The following is a 24,465-nucleotide window of genomic DNA, read 5'->3' on the forward strand; positions in this document are numbered from 1 at the left end:
CCAAAGACTCAACTAAAGACTCCGGCACCACAGTATATGCCAATGGTTCTGCCTGCGCGGCGGCCGGGTGTGGAGCAGCTTGTGGCGGAGGCTGTGGTGGTTGACCTTTATATATTCTTATCATACTATGAAGCTAAAGAGGGTTTTTTTTTTTTTTAGTTCTAGTCAAAATGGTATTGGGTTATGCGACTGTAGAAGGTAAAGTTGTAATCTTCAATTGAAAAACTGTATTTTCATGTAACAATGGGTGTGGTGCCCTTAGGTACACCCCAAACCAATTGTATAGCAGTGTTGCAGCAAATTAGAACCGGATGCATTTGAGATTGTTTAATTCAATTGACTTTAAAATACAGTGATCTTAATTGACTGAAATTCAAGAATGGGAACACCCTTATATTTGTACATGAGTATTTGATGTCTCCGACACGTACATGACTCCTCTTTAATAAACAACAATGAAAATGATAGTTCGACAAACATAAATCTTGGGTCTGAAAACTGTACCTCCTGTAATTGTGAATGTTGCAAATTCTATAAGACAGAGCTTGCGACTTTTATCATGCAAATTTGTGCTCCATGGAAGGAAGTGATTTCATCCATAAAAATATTTACATCCCGCTTTTTTTTCTTATCTCGGTAGAGGATATGTCCATGCGGAACTGTCCAGCTGGAATGGAGATGAACATGTCATTTAGTTCCTCTGGAACATTCAAATCCGCAAGAACCTGTAGCACCACACAATGGCCTCAATAAATAACAATGAACTTGGAAATATATGAATACCAAAATTAGGATTGCTCTTTTCTTATATGGTACTACCTTAAATACACCGTCTACATTCCGACCAGCCACAAGGAAGGTGCATCCAGTTTCTTTACAACCAATAAGTATCTTCAGCATCTTGTTGTAGTCCCCATCATAGTATTTAGGCTGCAAGTATGACATGTTTTTTGTTAAAATGAGTAAATAAAGTAAAGCACAAACTGAGAATCTCAGAATCACATTATCTCATTGTGTATTGAATCACATTGTCTATTGTATCACATTATCTTGAAATAGAATGCTGCAAAACTATATTAATTTTTACTGTGCACAATTCAGAATCAGATTACAAAAACTCGTTATTCTGAACTGTTGTCAGCCATCTTACTCATTTCCCAGAACCTTCAATGTGCTAGGCTAAAATTTTAATGTTTGAACAACATACACAATTTTGCTCAGCAAAAATTGGACCATTTTAGGACTAAAATAACAAGAACCAACCACTGCAAATTGGGCACAGTGGAAGAGCTAAACATAAGACATCGTTAAATTGCTCCAACCCCTTTAAGGATCAAAAGACAAAATAAGCAATATACTAGTTGAGACAAAATAAGCAATACACAAAAATTATATGGGATACTAACATGGTTTGACAGAATCTAGGGATTGAGCTGCTTTGCAAGCTGAGATTACATCCCTAGAAACAATCAAGTATTGAAAAATTGCAGGACATGAAATGATGAAAATCAAGTAGTTGCTTACATTAACAAGCCTCACTGCTGTGTCAGCACCAATTACAAAAGCACTGCCCGGAAAAAGTTCAGCCTTTTTATAAAAATAAGGCTGATTTGATATAATTACTGTCTGTCCTGCAATTGTTGTAGAGAAGTCATTTACAACTTCAGGTGGTTCATTAAACAATAATAAACTAAGTACTGAAAAAAAGTAATAAGCTCGGAGTATCATATTTGCGAAATTGATGAAAAATAGAGAAATAGAAAGAACTACTTTATTGAACGAACAAATCTGAACAGAAAAACCAAGATATACTCGCCCCAAGGGTTTCCACTTGTCACCAGAGCTCTTACTCGGTTTTCTCTCAAAATACAATTTGCTGACTAACTTCCCTAACTAATCCTAATTCATTTGAGTCCTTTTAATTCTACTCTTCAGTCTAACATATTGTCATACGAGCTTATCTTAAAATTAAAAAAAAAATGTTAATCTCATTCAGTTTTATATGTAAAATACTACGACATTACCAATTATATAATACATGGTACATTAGAAAGGCAATAAATAAGCCCCTGTTAAGGATGAAAATATAAATAGTCTCCTTCATAAAATCGTGTAACAAATTAGCTTTAAAAAAATTAGTGCACATAGACATGAACTGAGTTTTGAATATTGAACCCAGGAGAGCATAAAATAACCTCACCAGCTTTCTCAAATTGTTTGACGCGATCTTTAATCTGAGACACTGATAATGGAGGTTTGTCTGCATTGACCGCAGATATTTCGAAGCATGGATACCCATCACCACAAATGCTGCATTATGCGCTTTAATAATTGAGATTATGAATTAAGATTACCAACATGAAAAAAAAAATTAAATAAACCATCATACATATAGATAACTGATCCTAGTTAGATTCGTCATTCAATAGGTAGCCATTAAATACATTAAACATAGAATATATAAATTTGTGCATTTATTTAGCAAATAACACGAGTTTCTGTACCGAGTTGCTACTTCCATGAGCTTGAGATGCCCATCATGTAAGGGATTGAAGGAACCAGGCAGTATTATTTTCCTTTGTGCTGGTATCTCTGAAACCAAAGCATATACAATCAGCAATAAGAAAGTAAATGTAACTGTACTAATAATATTGCTTCTGCACAAAGATTCAACTATACCACTTCTAAATGGATAAATCTTGAAGCATATTTGACCGTTAATAAGTTGTTCTAACTCTTGATCTTCATTGAATAGCTTTTCACATTCATCAGATACATCTGATTCACTCATCCCCGGAACAGCGTTTAAAGGAACCTTACATGCATTTGCAATAGCCTTGAACAGAACAGAAAAAAGAGCAAAAAGAAAGCCAAAAAATCAAGATATTTAACCAAATATGAAGAAAGGGATAAAATAAAGTTTAGCTTCCAAATGTTCCTGATCTAATTTTATGGGACCTCAGATGTTTTTATCGTTATCTTATAAGGGAGAAAAATAGAGGAAAACAAAACAACATGTTACACACCTTGAGCAAAAGATGACTCGAAACTCTATCTTCTTCTTCTCGAGTACGAAGCCCCTAAATTAAAATAGTTAGCAAAATCAACAAATATAAATATTTATGTCTGTGTGGTGGTTTTGGGGAAACTGCTAATATACTTATCTTTTACAAATTAGGAGTATATTAACATCCTACACTTTTTTTTCATTTGGACAAAAAAAACTCATTTTTAAAATGGCTTAATCAGCAGGTAGTAATTTAAATTACAATTTTTATTTTTGAAATCCAAATTTTCCACTTTCTTGTTCTCTTCCCTTTCCTACCGTCACTTTGTTGGAAATGTTCCGGTAGCATCAGCTTGTTCCTCCATTGCCACCATCAACTGATTTTGGTAGTTTTCTGTGTGGAACTGGGGGTTAGCACCATAAAATCCACCGCCGCCGCTAAGCCACCGCCTTTGATTTACCATTTAGAACCGCTAGGGTTGCCATTGATGCCATCTCGGTGGGGAAAGACACTGAGGATATGGTGATTGACTATATGTTGGTGGTTTGTTTGTAGTTATTGTGCTCGCTTAGAATTTCCCCTGCTTGTTTTTCAAACTATAATTCTCATTCCACTAATGATAGAAACCAGAGATACTTGTTCTTCATGTGAAATTGAAGAGAGGGTCACAAAACAAAGTGCAATCTCCTCACATTTCATTTTTGGTGTCTCTAGTTATTACTCCTAACTCTATTTTTTCCCTTATTTGTTTGAATTGATTTCCAATTATAACTTTGCTTCTCAATTTATTCTTTTCTAAATATTAAATTAATCAAGGATATAGCAGGATTGTCCTATCTGAGGTTACTTCCTAGCTTTTTAGTGTACGACTATTGTGAATTACATTAATATCCATTGTCTTAAATGATTTTTGAAAAAAAATAGAATGAGTTTTTGTCCAAATAAAAAAGGTATAGTCTGTATACTTCTAGTAATAAATAAGTAGGAGTATGTTAGGGAATTCCCGTGTTAGTTTGCGTGCGCATGAAAGTATCACATGTTTAGCCTCAAGTTCATAATAACAACCTTGGTCAAGGTCACTCTTGATATCCAAAGTCGGTCAGCTGTCCTTGTTGACATATAAAATCTATAAATAAAAGTAAAGAAGTTCAGATGTGACTAGTCTTCCCCAAAATATGATAGATTAACAAGATCCAAAGTCCTGCAATCAAATTATACAAAATAAATCCCGAGGTAACTTGAAAAGCAGAAGTAATGCACTTCTATATGGTTGAGTTTAACTAGTACCAAGTCATGATTGTCTAGTATCTTTATTTTCTCATGACTAATACTGCTAGCTGCATTTTCGAAAACATATCTTTGCAGGATGTCATGATTACCAAATATATTCCCTCGTTATAAATCTCGCGTCGTAGATGACAATCTCAATATTACATCCTATATATGATTACCAAAATAAATCCAGGCCTTAATAACCAGTATTGTCCATGGCGGTCCATGGCAGAGAGCCAAAATCCCACCATACCAGCCGCTTTGTGGCGCCGTTATAGCGGATTATGGCAGAAAAAGCCGCAATATCCGCCGCTTTGTAGCGCCATTATAGCGGATTATGGCAAAAAAAAAACGCAATATCGGCCGCTTTGTAGCGCCGTTATAGCGGATTATGGCAAAAAAAACGCAGTATCGGCCGATATTTAACATTGTGGCGAGCCCGAAAACCGCCATGTATATCCGCCATAGCAGCCATGATGCCGCCATTTGATAACAGTGTTATTAACTAATTTCAGTCGTGGTAGATAACAGTTTGTATTGTCTCATTCTTGAACAAATACACTCTACAAACAATTCCTGAAACACAAGTTTTTACAATCCAAGAGGTTGTAGCAGTATATTTCCTATTTTCGTTAAATTCCACCTAGCTTATTAATGTTTCCAGCAAAACTTGATCTACAAACCAGTCACATTAACCTAGCCCTGTTCTTAATACAAATAAGTTTAACCGATTGACATTCCTAGGGTAGCTTCACGTGGTGTTGCTAGATTAGTTTTGCAAGATCTTACATGAACTTATTAACCTAAGGTGTACTCAAGGTACAACATGTTCAAACATAATCAGGAATCCCGTTGGCAATAAGCCTATGAGATGGAAGAAACTTGTATACACAAATCAAGTAATGTGGCATAGAGAGTCCCACAGAAAGACTTTTCAGAATTTGAGCATATCAGAAAAATATTTAAAAGCTTACAAATACGCTGAAACTGAACAATGTAAGTTTCATCAACCATTTTTAATAAAAGTAAATTTAGAGAATACTACCTGTGTTCCCCATGCTTTGGGCGACTGCTCGCCAAAGAACCAGTGAAGCCCACACCAACAACCGGGGATCCTAATCAACAAGTAAAATCCATACAACATAAGAGTCTGTTTGGATAAATAAGTTAATTAAGCGATTTAGGCATATATGCTAATCATATAAGTTCTTGTATTTAAGTTATTTTTATAACAAAAGAGAAAACAGAGTCAAACTGTTTTCATGTAAGCTATAAGCTGTCTTCAACTCTTCATAAACTTTTGATAAAAAAAAAAACTCTTCATAAACTTGAAAGCTTATGAAAAGAAGCTGAAAAACCAAAAATAGGATTATCAATACACATTGAAAAACCAAAAATATGACTGATAAATGTAATACTTGAATAAGGATCTATGTAGCACTGACACCTCTGAGAAAAGGCGTGTGCGTGTCGTATCTGAAATTGACACCGACACCGACACTTGTGATAACATTTAATTAATTAATTTTTTAAAATTAATTTCGGTGTCGACATGTCAGTGCCGTAGTGTTAGTATTGTGTTTCCGGTGTCACGCTTAGGATAAGCTCCCAACCTGGAGTGGAGAGTTTAAGGGCGCGATTATAAGCCAATAAAGCCATATCTTCAGCAGTCTGTTGACTACAAAATTGGGATGGAATCTACACGAAAAAACAATCAATCAAAAGAGTGCAACTAGGTTGGTATAGTAATGAAATTGAAGATGAAAAAGAAATGGACCTTGGCAAGTAACTGGATCAAAGACATTCTAGAGTAAGGAACCACAGCTTCGAGGACAGTATTTGAAGCACCGGGAACAGATAGCAATAAACCTAGAGCCTGATCACATGGAATGGATTGGATGATTGAATTCGTTCATTGAAAAACATAGAAAAGCACGCAGAGAGAGAAGGAGAAGAAAACCTGAGAAGCTCCACCAGCAAGATAGAGAACGGCTTGATATGGAGAGGAGTGTATGGCGTCTACGGCGGTTCGGATGCAAGCTTCCGTCATTCTCTCCTTAATCACTCGTCTCTCAAACTCATCTTCCCCCTATCAAAATTGCGCATTGACTTTTTTTATCATTTTAAACTCAGTTTATTTTGGTGTTTGACTAAATATTATTTCTTTAATTCTTTTTCTTTAATTAGTGATGAAAAATTAAGAGATTGTCTAATTAATTAGACGAACATGATTAGCACGATGTTTTAACATTTTTTTAAGTTTAAAGATTAAAATAACCTTAAAATTAACATGCAAGATAAAATAATATTAAACCAAAATTATTAGATCAAATGTATTAAAAAAGACGAATTCTTATTTACCCAACTCAAAAAATTGGGTAAAGTTATCTTCAATGTAAAATATCTTGGAAACAACAAATAGTTGGACTATTTTATAATTAATTAAATGTGCTAAAATTAAATTGAATCTTATAATCGGTTGAAGGTACATTATTCAATTTTTAGTGATGGGTAGAGAAGTTGTCCCATTAAAAAATATAATGTAATACAAGATTGGAGTGATCATGTGGTTATGTCCACTTGAGATATATCATGTTACTCCTTATTATTAATATTATTTCACCTTTAAAAAACTATTATATTTCATTCTTTTGATTTTTAAAAACTTATTAAAAGAAATGGAAAGTGTTAGCATCCTTCTTGATCGAAGGAAATAATACATTTGTTTCATTTCTATTTTACTTGGTTGAATTTAGTTTCAATTTAGTTTCAAATGCACTTTTAGTTCCGTTAAGTTAGCGAGTTTTTGATTTTCGTCCTTATTTTTTTTGTTTGAGTCCCTATATCTTATTTTCGCATTCGTTTTAGTCCCTAAAATCAAAATCCGCAGGAAATTTTGCAAGAAAATTCGCAGGAAACCTATAGATTTTCCTGCGGATTTTGACTTTAGGGACTAAACCTCAAGCAAAAAGTAAGATATGGGGACTCAAACAAAAAAAAAATAACTTAAAGGGACGAAAATCAAAAACACACTAACTTACAGGGACCAAAAGTGCATTTAAGACTTCAATTTACAAAGTTTTTTACTACTAACTGAACTTTCATTGAATTCTCTGCTAGAGTTTTCTTGTCTCCCCTTTTCCGCTGCTCCAATGGGATTTACTCTGGCAAACCATGGTGACCTTGAACAAGAAGAGGATTAGAGAGAAAGATCCACCAAGAAAGTTAAATATAAAGGAGGGGAAGGTCTTTTATTTATTCTTGAAAAAGAGATTAACATACAGATGGATACTGGGCTCAACACTAACGATTCGATCTCCTTCAAGTGACGGGAAAACGCTAGATAAAAAGCTAGAAGAAGAGATGGAAGAAGCTGAAGATCTTCGCAGATTATGAGTGTCTGAAGTTCATTTTAGTCGAAGAGAAAGAACGAAGAATATCAAAACCTTTTCCCAAAGAGGTTATAGCAAAGATGTTGCGAAGAAGAATATGGTATAAAGTGTTGGAATTACGATTGAATAAGTTATGGGCAAGAAGAGGAATTTTAAACATAGTTGTGTTAGAACAAGATTTGTTCTTATCAATTATCTTAGTTTTGATGATAACAATAATATGAATTTTGCTTAAGATAATATGGTACTCTAATCCAATGCAATTTCCCTTTCAGGAAATATATATAAAGAGTACGCATAATTCAGCGCTCAGAAGATGTGTCTCAAATGGTTCAGCATGCAACATCAGAACATGGTCTGGCAAGACATCAGAAGATGGTCGAAGCAGAATCAGAACATGGGTCTATGGAAGCATCAGAAGAACATGAGATCAGAAGCACTGAAGATCAGAAGATGGTATCACGCTCAGAAGCACTTCAAGGTCAGAAGATCAGAAGATGCTGTGCACCAAGCTGTTTGACTCTGATGATATTCAAACGTCGTATTCATAAACATCAGATCAGAAGGAAGTACACGTGGCAGACTACGCTGACTGACAAAAGGAACGTTAAAGCTACTAAAGGCTACGTCAGTAGACACAGCGTGAACAAGGCTCGAGGTAGTTGACAAAAGCGTATAACATTAAATGCAAAGCTGTACGGAACACGCAAAGCATTAAATGCATTCAACGGTCATCTTCTCAACACCTATAAATATGAAGTTCTGATGAGAAGCAAGGTTAACGATTTCGCACCAATACAATTCAAATTAACTTGCTGAAACGCTGTTCAAATCTAAACTCAGAATCTTCATCTTCATCAAAGCTCACTACATTGCTGTTGTAATATCTTAGTGAGATTAAGCTTAAATTGTAAGAGAAATATCACAGTTGTGATTATCGCTTTTTAGAAGCATTTGTAAACTCTTGAATTGATTACATTAAGTTGTAAGGAACTAGAGTGATCAGTTGATCAGTATACTCTAGGAAGTCTTAGCAGTTAGCTGAGCAGGAAGTCTTGGCAGTTGGCTGAGCAGGAAGTCTTGGCAGTTGGCTGAGCAGAAAGTCTTAGGAGTGAACTAAGCCTAGAGTGATCGTGTTGATCAGTAGACTCTAGAAAAGTCTTAGGAGTGAACTAAGCAGTTGTTCCTGGAGTGATCAGGTTGTGATCAGAAGACTCTGGAAGACTTAGTTGCGGCTAAGTGGAAAACCATTGTAATCCGTGCGATTAGTGGATTAAATCCTCAGTTGAGGTAAATCATCTCTGCGGGGGTGGACTGGAGTAGCTTCGTTAACAGTGAACCAGGATAAAAATAATTGTGCATTTAATTTTTATCGCTCAAGATTTTAAGTCACACTTATTCAATCCCCCCCCTTTCTAAGTGTTTTTCTATCCTTCAATTGGTATCAGAGCGCCGGTTCTAAGGTGCAAGCACTTAACCGTGTTTAGAAAAGATTCAGGAAGAGAAAAACGCTTCATTTAAAAGATGGTTGATGAAAGTGAAAGGACTATACCTACACCTGCATCTACATCTGGCTCTGCTGAGCAATACAACGGTAACAATGGTTATACTAGACCGCCGGTATTTGATGGTGAAAACTTTGAATACTGGAAAGATAAACTGGAGAGTTACTTTCTGGGTCTAGATGGTGATCTATGGGATCTTCTGATGGATGGTTACAAACATCCAGTAAATGCCAGAGGCGTGAAGCTGTCAAGGCAAGAAATGAATGATGACCAAAAGAAGCTTTTCAGGAATCATCATAAATGTAGAACTGTTTTGCTGAATGCTATCTCTCATGCTGAGTATGAGAAGATATCTAACAGGGAAACGGCCTATGACATATATGAGTCCTTGAAAATGACTCATGAAGGAAATGCTCAAGTCAAGGAGACAAAAGCTCTTGCCTTAATCCAGAAGTATGAAGCCTTCAAGATGGAGGATGATGAAGACATTGAAAAGATGTTTTCGAGATTTCAAACTCTGACTGCTGGATTGAGAGTTCTTGACAAAGGATACACCAAGGCTGATCATGTAAAGAAGATCATCAGAAGCTTACCCAGAAGATGGGGTCCGATGGTGACTGCATTCAAGATTGCGAAGAATCTGAATGAAGTTTCTCTGGAAGAGCTTATCAGTGCCTTGAGAAGCCATGAGATTGAGCTGGACGCAAATGAGCCTCAAAAGAAAGGTAAGTCTATTGCATTAAAATCAAATATCAAGAAATGCACTAACGCTTTTCAGGCTAGAGAAGAAGATCCTGAAGAATCAGAATCTGAAGAAGAAGATGAACTGTCCATGATTTCCAGAAGGCTAAATCAACTCTGGAAGACCAAGCAAAGGAAGTTCAGAGGCTTCAGAAGTTCAAGGAAATTTGAACGTGGAGAATCTTCTGATGAAAGAAGATTTGACAAGAAGAAGGTCATGTGCTATGAATGCAATGAGCCTGGACACTACAAGAATGAATGTCCAAATCTTCAGAAGGAAAGTCCCAAGAAAAAGTTTCATAAGAAGAAAGGTCTTATGGCAACCTGGGATGAGTCAGAAGATGATTCAGAAGATGAGCAGGCCAACTGTGCGCTGATGGCGACAGAAGATGACGGATCAGAATCTACATCAGAATCAGATTCTGAAGAGGTATTTTCTGAACTTACTAGAGATGAGTTAGTTTCCGGTCTAACTGAACTTCTGGAACTCAAGTCTCAGATCAGTCTCAAATACAAAAAGCTGAAAAAGCAATTTGAATTTGAAACTAAGAAGCTTGAGTTGGAAAATTCTGAATTAAAGGAAAAACTTTTAAAATTATCCAATAATGTTGGATCTCCTTCTGATTCAGAAAAATCCACTCCCAGTCTGAACCATATTCTGAAAGAATATGATCTAAGTTTCAGGAAGTTCCTATCTAGAAGTATTGGCAGAAGTCAGCTAGCTTCTATGATATATGCTGTGTCTGGAAACAAAAGAGTTGGCATTGGTTATGAGGGTGAAACCCCATACAAACTTGAACCTGTTGATGAAATGAAAATTACATACAAGCCATTGTATGATCAGTTCAAGTATGGCCACTCACATGATATTAGGCACACCTCACATGCACAAAGTTTTCACATTACACACACTAAGAAGCATGTGACACAACCTAGGAAATATCATGAAACTCACATTAAGAATTATCATGCTGTTCCTCCTATTGCTTACAATGTTAAACCCAAGTTCAATCAGAACTTGAGAAAATCTAACAAGAAAGGACCCAAGAAGATGTGGGTACCAAAGAAAAAAACTATTTCTTTTGCAGATTCTCTTGATAACAAAGAAGACAACATTCAACATGACTTGACACCTGGATTCAAGTTGGTCGCAACACTTGAAAGGAAGAAAGATTGTCTTTCAAGTTCTGGTTCTTAAATCTGTTGAAGAAACCTTGTCTGTAGGAATTCAGAAAAGAAAGTTTATCAGTCTTGGAACCATTTGTTTTTGTCTGTCTCTGAAGCATTGATGTTTCATTCTTGATACTACAGAATATACAAAACATTGAAACATTAATTGTGGACAAATCTGTAAACATCTGTTTTGATGATAAACTTGTTTCTGATGAAACAAAGAGCTTAAGAATTTCTGCAGATACAGTTGTGTCCTATCAGAAGCTGCAGAACAAAGAAGTAAACCTCCAGAAGCTGTGTATATCAGAAGTAATGGATCAGAAGATCATTCAGTCTTATACCTGCACACTTCAGAAGGAGTATTTCCAGAAGTGAAACTTGATCAACTCAGAAGCAGTGATCAGAATCTGAAGGCGTAAAGTCTGTTCTTAATACAGCTGTCATCTGTTATCTAATGATGAACACGTGTCTGTACGGTTTGTACAAAGCGTGCAGTTGAAAAGACGCCGACCTAGGTAACTGTATTAAATCATTTCATTTACTGTGTTCTCTCTCCTAATGTCATTTCTCATTAAATGCATAATGATTTTTTTTAAATCTTTTATTTAACCCGCTTCATTTTCATTCCCTATTTTTTTTTCTTTTTGTGCATTCATCTCGTTACATCTCTCTTCAAACCCTAGTTCTTGATTTGATCTCAAAGCATTATCACAATGAATTCTTCTTCTCGTTCTTCAATCTCTAAAGATAGCATCTCTTCCACACAAAACCGTTTAAACAAAAATGATGCTCCGTTGAAAACTTGCTTAATACCCACGAAAGAACTGGAAGTTTTATGTGAATCGGCTGTGGATATCAACAACCTTAAAGCAAATGGCTTTCAGTGTGATGCAAGAATCCTTGAGCAAGGATGGTCTAAATATCTTGATAGATTGGTTGGTCCAATTTATCCAGAACTTGTAAAGGATTTTTGGGTACATGCAACAGTGACCCCAACTGCCATCATTTCTTTCGTGCTAGGGCATGAAGTGACTATCACTGAGAAACTCATCAGAAAGCTGTACAATCTCAATGATGAAGAAGGTTGGTCTGAGTTTCAACCCCATACAGTTGACTGGACTTTAGTTGCAAAACAAATCTCTACGGTTGCTGGAACTGACTCTGCTTTTACGGGCAACTTAAAGCCTTTTTATAAAGTATGGGCTGAGATTATCCTGGGTTCTCTTCACCATAGAAAAAAGATGCGCTGCTCCTCCTACATCAGCCCGACTCACAAGTATACTCTTTTCTGCATTGGCAAAAAGATAGAGATCAACATCTCTCATATTCTATTTGAGAATCTGAAAACCTCTATCTTTGAGTCAAGAGAAGACGAAAGGGCGAAGTACCCTCATATTCCAAGAACAACCATTCCTTTCGGGAGGATGATTTCAGATATTCTGATTGAAAGCAAAGTGGTGGACTCCATCAGAGATCGTAATGCCTCGCATTTTCTTGGAGTAACTCAAGGTCCCATCTTCAATGGTGTTGATCTGTTCGGACTGGAAGTCATTAAGAATGTACCTGTTATGTGCACAAGCTTTCCTGACATTCTGTCCAGAAGAATTGCTGTTAAAGGGTTCATCTCACTGTTTCATAAAGAACTTGATCAAGTTGTCAAGTTTTACTTGGAAGATTGCGTGAGGAAGCAATCAGATGTTGATCCTGCTTGGATCCGTGGCAGAGTACTTCCGTCTAAAGAGGATATTCTGAAGAAGGATAAGAAGGAACGACAGGCAAGGTTAAAAAGAAAGGCTGAAGAAGATGAGGCTGAAAGAGCCAAGAAGTTGAGGGTCACCTATGATCCTGACAAGGTGGAATCTAAAGAACGAAGAGATAAAAGGATCAGAGATTCCTTTCGCAGAACCAGATCTTCTTCCTCTTCTTCTGTACAAATCTTCAAAAATGTCCTTACTCCACCTCCTTCTGTCCCTAAACCATCTTTCCAACCACCTCCATCTGAACCAAGAGTTAACTTCACTCTACCAAATCCTTCTCCATCATCCTCCTCCTCTCCCATTCTAAACCCCACACCGTTGAGCATTCTTCCACCAACTCCTTCTGATTTTTTCCCCTCACAAATTTCCTTTACAAATACTCCATCCTCTCCTCAAGTCATTCCATCTGACACTCCAACCTCATCAATCATTCTCTCAGATATTCCCTCCTCCTCAACCACCGTACCTCCACCTTCTATATCTCATCCTTTACCTACCAGAAAATCCCAACCCTACTGCCTTCTCTATCCAGACTACAAATTTACCTTCAATCCGCCTGAACCTGAACCTTCTACATACCTGGAACTCTTCAGACATGAGGTGATTAGCAGTCTAGACCTTCTGAAGGATGCATTCCTAAATGGTCTGGATGATGTTTCTACAAGAAATCTCTGGAGAAGATTTCGCAAGGATTTTCATGTAGAAGCAATGAGTGTTCAGAAAAGACTAGTGGCTGCTGCCCCTGGTTACCCTGGTTACCTTCTGGAGGAAGATAATGGTATCTACTACCATCCTCTCAGAAACTGTGTTGCTGCTGAGGAGAAGCCCTTTGTGGATGAATTGGAAGTATTGAGACTGGCTGCTGCAATGGAAGCAAACCCATGCAGGGACATGGTTATCTGGATTCCTGAGTATCCTGTTCTGCTTGGAGACTTCAAGACCTTATTTGACTCTCTAAGGGAAAACCCTTCTAAGAAAGACCCTAGCTTGGTCATTCCAGAAGTTGTTGACCCACCAGAAGTGGAAGGTCCCTCTGCTCCAAGGAATTTAGCTGCCATTTTTCAGGCTCTAGAGAATGGAGACTCTGAAATTCCTGCTGCAGAGTATGGAGATGCTTCTATGCAAGAAGCAGATGCTGAAGATCATGTTGCTAAATCAGACCCTGTTGAGGATATCCCAGCAAATGATACTTCTATGGAAGCTGCAGATCAACATGTCATTCCTGTGGTTGAAAGCGGTGAAACTTCTCTTGATGAACCTTCTCGTCTTGCAAGGACTCTAGAAGCGATTCAGAGGAGACAGGATGAGCAAAGTTCACTCAATGAGAAGTATGATGCTTTCATTGAGAGGCAAGAAGAACACAACAATGATGTCAAACAGATGCTGGCCAAGATCTTGTCAAGACTAGGGCCATCTTAGATTGAGTCTATGTTGTTTCTTTCTTTTCTTTGCATCTGTTTTGTGTCTGTGCATCTGATTTTTTTTTTTTTTTTTTTTTTTTTTTTCATCTTGTACTTCTGTACCCATTGGTTGAACCTTAATGAAATCATTTTCTTCCTCCATGTATTCTGTTTTATACATCTGAATCTTTTTATATATTCTTTTTGATGTTATGACAAAAAGGGGGAGAAAGATAAATGATAAATGATTTGATTAAATCTATCAGTTGCTGGGTAAAGGCTCCCACACATTCACTAACAAGAACTGCAAGTTCTATATGGTTTAAGTGTTTTGCAGGTACAAAGAAGTGAAGTGAATCTTCAAAGCAAACACTAGAAGCAAAACCATTGAAACTGAAGCAAGCTGAGTGCTGTCAAGCTTCAGAGATCAGAAGCAAGAAAGAAGAATGAATCAGAAGCACTGATAATAGAATTTGAATATCATTGTCTATCCTGTTCTGACAAAATTCTATTTGCCCTGATGCACATAATGTTATGGCTCTGATACATTATTTGCTCTGATACATGTTTTTAGCCTAAAATGCTCTGATACATTTGGCTCTGATACATATCATGTATTTGAATATACATTTTATGTTCTAACTCGTTCATGCTGACTTTTGTCGTTTTAGTTTTTGTTCTGTAACATTTCAGGATGTAGAGATGCTCAAATGATGCTCTGGTACATTCAACAATGTTCTGATACAAATCTAGCATGAAGTAGACATTCAAAGTTCTGAAGCTATCCGAGGGAAGCAGAAATCAGAAGATGTGAATGTTCTAAAAGATCCAGAAATTCAAGTTCTGAAGCTGTCCTGAATGGAAGCAGAAATCAGAAGCTGTGAATGTTCTGAAGATCAAAGAAATTCAAGTTCTGAAGCTGTCCTGAATGGAAGCAGAAGTCAGAAGCTGTGAATGTTCTGAAGATCAAAGAAATTCAAGTTCTGAAGCTGTCCAATGGAAGCAGAAGTCAGAAGCTATGGATTCTCTGAAGGCAGAAGCTCATATGATCGTCTCTACCGAAATAATCAGGGAAGTCTTTTATTAAAGTTCTTCGAGTATTTATTTCAGGGGGAGATTACTTATCTCAGGGGGAGATTGTTGATCTCAGGGGGAGACATATTCATATGCTTATGCTATAGCTGTGTAATTTGTTTTTTGCCGTCTACTCTTTCTGATCGCAAATTCATATCATTTATATATGTTTTTGTCATCATCAAAAAGGGGGAGATTGTTAGAACAAGATTTGTTCTTATCAATTATCTTAGTTTTGATGATAACAATAATATGAATTTTGCTTAAGATAATATGGTACTCTAATCCAATGCAATTTCCCTTTCAGGAAATATATATAAAGAGTACGCATAATTCAGCGCTCAGAAGATGTGTCTCAAATGGTTCAGCATGCAACATCAGAACATGGTCTGGCAAGACATCAGAAGATGGTCGAAGCAGAATCAGAACATGGGTCTATGGAAGCATCAGAAGAACATGAGATCAGAAGCACTGAAGATCAGAAGATGGTATCACGCTCAGAAGCACTTCAAGGTCAGAAGATCAGAAGATGCTGTGCACCAAGCTGTTTGACTCTGATGATATTCAAACGTCGTATTCATAAACATCAGATCAGAAGGAAGTACACGTGGCAGACTACGCTGACTGACAAAAGGAACGTTAAAGCTACTAAAGGCTACGTCAGTAGACACAGCGTGAACAAGGCTCGAGGTAGTTGACAAAAGCGTATAACATTAAATGCAAAGCTGTACGGAACACGCAAAGCATTAAATGCATTCAACGGTCATCTTCTCAACACCTATAAATATGAAGTTCTGATGAGAAGCAAGGTTAACGATTTCGCACCAATACAATTCAAATTAACTTGCTGAAACGCTGTTCAAATCTAAACTCAGAATCTTCATCTTCATCAAAGCTCACTACATTGCTGTTGTAATATCTTAGTGAGATTAAGCTTAAATTGTAAGAGAAATATCACAGTTGTGATTATCGCTTTTTAGAAGCATTTGTAAACTCTTGAATTGATTACATTAAGTTGTAAGGAACTAGAGTGATCAGTTGATCAGTATACTCTAGGAAGTCTTAGCAGTTAGCTGAGCAGGAAGTCTTGGCAGTTGGCTGAGCAGGAAGTCTTGGCAGTTGGCTGAGCAGAAAGTCTTAGGAGTGAACTAAGCCTAGAGTGATCGTGTTGATCAGTAGACTCTAGAAAAGTCTTAGGAGTGAACTAAGCAGTTGTTCCTGGAGTGATCAGGTTGTGATCAGAAGACTCTGGAAGACTTAGTTGCGGCTAAGTGGAAAACCATTGTAATCCGTGCGATTAGTGGATTAAATCCTCAGTTGAGGTAAATCATCTCTGCGGGGGTGGACTGGAGTAGCTTCGTTAACAGTGAACCAGGATAAAAATAATTGTGCATTTAATTTTTATCGCTCAAGATTTTAAGTCACACTTATTCAATCCCCCCCCTTTCTAAGTGTTTTTCTATCCTTCAAGTTGATTTAGGGCATGATTACTATCTTGTCACATTTTCAAGTGATGAAGGTCCATGGCTCATTTTTTATCATTACCTCACGAATGAAGGGTTCAATCCGAATTTATATGCCAGTGACAATGTGACTGTGTGGGTGAGAATCTCCAGTTTTCCTTTGACAATTATAGCTTATCTTAAATTGACCAAATTGTGCAGGAAGAGATGTTAACACCAAATGCATGAGTAAGTCATCAGACAACTCAAACTTTAGTATCTTAAGTTTGGAAGCAGTGTTAGACATTTTCATAATATACCCTCTTATGTTACCTTTGCCTTTATACTTTATAGAAACCAAGCTTTGAAGGAGTGTGCTTGTTTTAACCAATGTCAAGATCCATGCAGCTAAGAACAATTAAAATGTTCTTCTTCTAGTCCTTAAAATTGGGATCATTAAGAACTGGAACTGACGATTTAAAATCAATCATAAATAAACTCAAATAATATATGTTCAAATAATGTCATAACAATCTCAAGATATCTAGTGCACCCTCAATATCAAGTCTTTGGTCAATAATATTAATTGCTAGCAATACTCTTGTTATAATGATCAACATTTATAATAAAACATGTCAAATTATAAATTCATCTTTGGATTGATTTATCATTCACATGTGAAGCCTTAAAATTACCATGTGTTTATCATTACAGGTGTGTGTGTATATATAATCATGTCAAATATCAATTTTCCTTTGAACCAACTAATACTCACATAAAAATATGTGCACAACAAAATTTAATATTTTTTATATGCAACTAAAAAAAATCACTTTGGTGATTTTTTATTTTAATCAACTCTTTTAAAATATTAAATAATTGTATAAAATACTTACCATAATTAATAATTGGGTTAAATGGCTTTCACCCCCTGCAATAGTAGCGAGATTTGATTTTCCCCCCTATTAAATTTTTTTTTATCTTGGCCCCTTAACAAAAAAAGATTCCACAATGGAAAACCTTATGGAGCCAGATTCTTTGAATATTGCATACGTGGACAGAATGTACATGGTGATGTGGCATTGGGTGACACGCTGGCACATTTAATTTTATAATTAGGGCAAATCTTAAATCCCCCTTAGAAAGTTAGGGTTCTTCATTCTGAAAAAGTTGCAATGGGGAAGAAGAAGCGTGCTTCCAAGAAGGTGTCGCCACCGTCAAAGCCATCGGAAAAGTTGTCAAAGTCCAAGCAAGGGAAAAAACGAAGAAGGATGCAGAGAAGCACAAAGAAGATGGAACATCCGTTCACGGTGATCAGGTATGTTTAGCTATGTTATGGTACCTTTCGTGATGATTAGGGTTAAAGTTGGGTTTTTAATGTATTTTCATATGATTTCAGTCAAATGATATGTTCAATGTTGTAATCCAATATGGTGGTGAGTTTGTGCTTCTGAACAACGGTGATACGATTTACAAAGGGGGTGTGTCGTCGTTAGTAACTCCGTTTAGAAGAGTTTACAATGGATAGTATACATAGGTTGGTGATGGGTTGGGGGTACCGGGAAGGGACATATAGAATCTGGACTCTAATTCGTGAAACATGTGAAGATTATTTTCAGATTAGAAAGGATGACGATTGTTATGACTTTGGTGCATATAGTTGTGCTAATCGAATAGATGCGGAACTTTTCATAGAGCATGATGTTGATGATTTGGGAGCATCAGTTACTTCTCCTATGTGTGTCAATGAGGTTGTTGATATGGAAGGAAGTGATAAAGATTTTGTTGAAGGTTTAGGTGACAGTGAAGATGAAAGGGCCACTATAATTCTTGATGGTTTTGAAGGGATTGATATAGGTTTACCAGTGAAGGAGACCCCAAAAGGTCTTGAGTTTATTAGTGAGCCTAAAGAGAAAAAGTGTGAGGAAGATGAGTATATTAGTGATGAGTTGGAAAGTTCAGATCCAGATTTGTCAGATAGTGAGAAGGGCAAATTCCAAAAATTTGAAAAGTTTAGAAAGGACCATTTAAATAAGGATTTTAAATTTTAGTGGGGTATGCAATTCAACTCCCTAGATGAATTTAGATAGGCCATACGTGAATGGTCAGTATTAAATGGGAGAGAAATAACTTTTACCAAAAATGAAAGTGATAGGGTAAGGGTAGTGTGCAGGGCCAATTGTGGGTTTTTAATGCTTTGCTCCAAAGTTGGCCATAAGAGGACTTTTGCTATAAAAACCATAGTAGACAAACACACATATGATAAGGTTTTAGACAACAAATATGCAAATTCAAGGTGGGTGGCTAAGGCGGTTTTGAAGAAGATGCAAAGCTCACAGGATGTTAGAATCACTGATATTATACAAGATCTGAGGCAAAATTACTCAGTTGGAATTACTGTGGCTAGGGCGTGGAAAGCAAAACTCATAGCCAAGGGCTATCTGAAGGGCAAGCTGAAGGGCAGGCTGAAGGGCAAGTGATAGGGCAAGTTGAAGGCCAAGCTGAAGCACAAACTGAACATGCACAAGACCCTGAAGAGAATGGATCAACACAAGTAAACACTGATTTTTTTGGAGACATCACTAATGAACTGCTATCAAGCCTTCCAGACATTAACTCTACCCAATGTTCTTCTGTGAATGGCAATGCACAAAGGAAAGGTAAGAAAAAAATGTCACTTAAGAAGCATATCAAAACGAGGACAAGTGAAAGACAGAAATTGTTCTGGTTTAAGAAACCAATCATAGGGCCAGGTGCTAATCTAGATCAGCCATTGTCTTTAACTGATGAAGAGAATGATGGTGACTCAAAGCGTGGAAAGAAGAAATTAAAGAAGAAGTTTTAAGTTATTAACTGCTGCTATGTCCTAGTTATGTAATTAGCTAGTGAACATTTGTTTTTTACTTATGTTTTATGTTGGTACAATGGTTATGTTTTTTGGTTGTACTGAAATATGAATTTGGTTGATGTTGGAACAATGGTTATTTTGTTATGTAATTGGAACACAATTCAACTGATATGCTTAATTATAAACCAGACTTTTCACCAAAATATAAGACTTTTTATCATTGATTGAACAAACACATCATTACACATCAGTTACACATCATTACACATCATTTGGAACAACACACATTACATTACATATAAGTGTACATTACACCTATTACAATCTAAGACATCACCAATGCCACTTTCAGTTGGGAAATTCTTCTCTTCAAAAGAGCCTGTTTCAACTTGGTTTTTTCCAGAATTGCTTCTACCAACTCATTCTTCATTTTTGCCAACTCACACTGATTGCATACCTGTTCTGAAGGTGTGATTTCATCATCCCAAACAAAAATCTCATAACTATTGTCCATCTACAACGACAATACAATACGACTTAAACCTAACATTCATTACACATAGGAGACAAACCTCAAATAACCAAAAATTTCTGGTTCTAGAATACAACTTAAACCCAGCAACAACAATACATACGACTTATACAATACGACTTACCCCTGCATTCTTGCACTTCCAGAATTTCCGATTGCGATTTTTGACGATGTTAGCTACCCACGTCTTCATAGGACGACTACATTCACATGTAGGAACCTTCGAAATGTACGAGTTGCAGCTAACAACACTTTTGCTAGATTCCATTTTGTACACAGAAGATGATGCAATGGAGGAACAATGGAGGAAGAAGCGTGAAGAAAATGGTGCAATGGTTATAGAGTCGTGGAGAAGATGGTGATATGGAGGAACAAAGCTGGAAGAAGCATGGAGAAAAAAACCTAACATTTGGGGATTTCCTGCTATCTACCCTAATTACGAAATTCAATGTGCCAGCGTGTCACCCAATGCCACATCACCATGTACACTCTGTCCATGTATGCAATATTTAAAGAATCTAGTTCCATAAGGTTTTCCATTGTGGAATCTTTTTTTGTTAAGGGGCCAAGATAAAAAAAAAATTTAATAGGAGGAGAAATCAAATCTCGCTACTATTGCAGGGGGTGAAAGCCATTTAACTCTTAATAATTTAAACATATAAAAATTATTAAATTTAATGGATAAAATAATTGTAAGATACACGAGCATACAATTCAGCACAAATACCCATGTCTTTAGCATCCAAAATAAGATAAATAAATTTGCAAGAAAAAATTGTAATTATTATAACGTTATATTAAGAGTGAAAAATTATTTTGGTCTATCATAAAAATTACACAATTTAAATTAGTCTCTCACAAAAAAAATATGATTTAATTTTTTACAAAATTTAACCGTACCATATTAGTTCTTCTATTAATATTTTTTTCAAGACTTTTAAACAATATCTTAAGTCTTTACCACTAAGCCAACATGCATTCATGACAAATAATTCCCAAAATTTTTAATAATATTAAATAATTTTGAATTTAAAACAAAAATTACAAAATTTGTACCATTGGGGTCTCAAGCCTAAGTCCGATAAATGATAATCACTTTACAACTAGACAAATCAATTTCTATTGTTAATATTGAACAAACATTTACTTATTTCAAATAACACACAAATAAATATTTACTAATTTCAAATAATTCACCAATTTAAAAATAAAATTTATAAAATGTAGATCCTCAATATATTTAATCGATTAAAAATAAATTAAAATTATATATAATTGAAATTAACTAACACACAAATAAATATTTACTTACTTCAAACTAATTCAAATTAAATAATAATTAATTAATTTAATAGTAACTCAATTAATTGTTAAAATATTTAATCAATTTAAATTAAATAATCAATTAAATTTTAAATTATTTAGTTAATTTAAACTAAATAGTGATCCATTAGTTTAATAGTAATTTAATTAAATATTAATTTATTTATTTTATTTGATTAATTATATTTAGAATTTATATTTTATTAGGTTTATTTGTAAATTTTGTATTATTTAAAATTACTAAAAATTATAGAAATTATTTGTCATGAATGTACATTAGACTAGTGATAAAGACTTAAAATCTTGGTTAAAGATCCTGAGTTCAATTTCATATAAGAAACAATTTAGGCTTTTTTGATAGTATTAATTCAGAATTGTTTAAAAATAATTATAATTAAAAATTAATATTAACATAAAGATTAATATGGTCCGATTAAATTTTGTAAGGATTAAATCGGATCCTTTTTTATGATGGACTAATTTAAGTTGTCTAATTTTTGTGAGAGACTAAAATGGATCTTCAATCTTTTAATCATTCCTAAAACACTACACATAAATAATACTTTCTATTTGCAATAACGTTAAACTATATATATCTTTATTACATGAAGCAACTATCTTAAAATCTTTTGTTTCAGTAATATTAAACTTATATATAATATAATATATATTAATATCTTTATGTGCATAGCTTCTTTGGGTAAGAATTAAAGAATAAACTAGTAGGATACCCGTGCTATCGCACGGGTCTGGTCGAGGTTTCACATTACATGTATCCAAATATCACTTGTAAAGTTTTTTTATATAAATCAACCATATATATATATTTAACCAAAATGCAAACAAATTTTAGTCAATGTTAATCCCAAAAACATAATAGTTAACAATAAAGTAGCTAATAATACATCAAATTTTTTAGCTCTTTAAGTATAAACAATAAATATATGGATTCATATTACACGTATCAATGACTAAATTATTAAATATGACATCATATTTTCAGTTAGATAATATTAATATATATAACTTATAATCATTTATCAAAATTTAATTCATGTGTTGGGAATATCAAACATAATATAACTTATTTTGCAGTTCATAAATATTCATGTAATTTCAATCAATAACTGATATCTCATAGATACATTCACATCTACCCGTCAATTAATTTTATAACTTCAAATATATAAAGCAGTAACAAAAGAAGTAGTTAAAAGATAGACATTAAAATGATCAGTCAATCACTGGTATCTCATAGATACGTTCATATCTACTTGTCAATTCACATGAGTTAAGAAACCCCAGTTGAATCCAAATGAGTTAATTCTAAAAATTTATTAAACCTATTTGAGATATTAGTCCATTTTCCCAAACTTAAAATGTATAACAACTCTCGTCGAATGCTTAAGAGTTTCTACATTTAATGTATATTATTATAATATAAAAAAATATAATTTTATAAGTTTAAAAAATATAATTTTAATTAAGAAATTAAACATAGTTAGAGAATAAAATTTATTAAACTTATTTGAGATATTAGCTTATTTTTTTCAAACCTAAAATGTATGCAATCTCCTGTCAAATATTAAAAGTTTATACGTTTAATGTATACTTAAAATATTTAAAAATTAAACAAATAATAAAAATATGAATATGTTAATAGAGTAATTAGATATTGAATATGTACAATTAACAAAAAATAGAAATTTAAAACCTATGGTAAATAATATATATTTATTCTCATATATTTAAAATAATCACATTAGTCTCCATTGGGTAGTGTAATGAATATAAAATCTCAAATTTAAAATGCTTTGTAACTTATTCCCGTTTATAAAAACAATCGTAGTTTATTCAATTTATAAAATTGACTATATTAATAAATTTTTATCTTTTATCATTATTTTTTATGATTACCATTTATCATTAAATTTTCATGACTATCCATTAATATATTTTTAACATTATTACAATTATGAAGTTAATTTGAAAAAATTCTGAGAAGTTTTAGTTATTTCATAAGTTTATAAAAATTACAAAATCTCAATTGATTTTGTTTTGTTTTCTTAACCTTTCTATAAAAGTCTAAATAATTTCAAAATAAATTTTATCTCAAATAAATATCTAAATAATTACAAAATAATTTTTATTCTTATATTTTTATAATGAAAAACTAAATATTTAACTTTGGAATAAAAAAAGTTATAAGTTGTAGTAAAAAGTTATAAATTTTATCTCTATTTTCTAGATTCACATTACATGTATCAATGACTAAATTGTTAAGTATGACACCATGTTTTAAGTTGGATAACATTAATATAGTTATAACTTATAAGAATTTATCAAATTTTAAATGTGTTTGGAATATCAAACATAATATTACTTATTTTGCAATTCATAAATATTTACGTAGTTTCAATTATATACTAATAATATGTAACATCTTTTAAGCATTGATTCGTATTTATAATAAATCGTACAATTATTTTTATAAAAAAACATCATTATAGAAAGGTTGAATAAAATTTAATTAAAAATTTTAAAATGAAAAAAAATCAAATGGTTTAAGTTTGGCTATAATTTTAAACATGCCCAATAATATACATTAAATTGTGTTTTTATAATGTTTATTTTAGTTCATTATTCACTGACGGTGTAAAACTTCTTTACACTGTAGTGCATTCTAATTAAACTCATATATATATATATATATATATATATATATATATATATATATATATATATATATATATATATATATATATATATATATATATATATATATCATAAGGAACACAATGATTTATCGTGTTCATTAATTTATTCCATATATGCTATTGAAATTTTATTATACAATTTTGATTGTTCATGAATAAAATGCGCATACTTTAATACAATAAAAATATGGAACAATTAAGAAACCTATTATAAACAATATCCCTAAAATCCATTTTAGTAATTATAATTAGTCTGTTTTATAATTATAGGATATAATTAT

General features: G+C 34.0%; 1 protein-coding gene across 1 annotated transcript; it reads right to left on the reverse strand.

Moving 5' to 3' along the window:
• Window positions 1-336: 336 nt before the first annotated feature.
• LOC131634155 (uncharacterized) lies at window positions 337-6,391 on the reverse strand. Its single transcript, XM_058904810.1, has 12 exons — window positions 6,241-6,391; window positions 6,058-6,156; window positions 5,894-5,978; window positions 5,326-5,395; window positions 4,074-4,134; window positions 3,027-3,080; window positions 2,680-2,836; window positions 2,505-2,592; window positions 2,201-2,310; window positions 1,525-1,631; window positions 820-930; window positions 337-725 (listed from the first exon to the last, which is right to left on the reverse strand). Exons 1-12 carry the CDS (start codon window positions 6,328-6,330, stop codon window positions 609-611), a joined length of 1,149 nt encoding a protein of 382 aa, XP_058760793.1. The 5' UTR covers window positions 6,331-6,391; the 3' UTR covers window positions 337-608.
• Between the last annotated feature and the right edge of the window lie 18,074 nt (window positions 6,392-24,465).

Source organism: Vicia villosa, unplaced genomic scaffold (assembly GCF_029867415.1).
Source record: "Vicia villosa cultivar HV-30 ecotype Madison, WI unplaced genomic scaffold, Vvil1.0 ctg.001245F_1_1, whole genome shotgun sequence".
Taxonomy (NCBI): domain Eukaryota; kingdom Viridiplantae; phylum Streptophyta; class Magnoliopsida; order Fabales; family Fabaceae; genus Vicia; species Vicia villosa.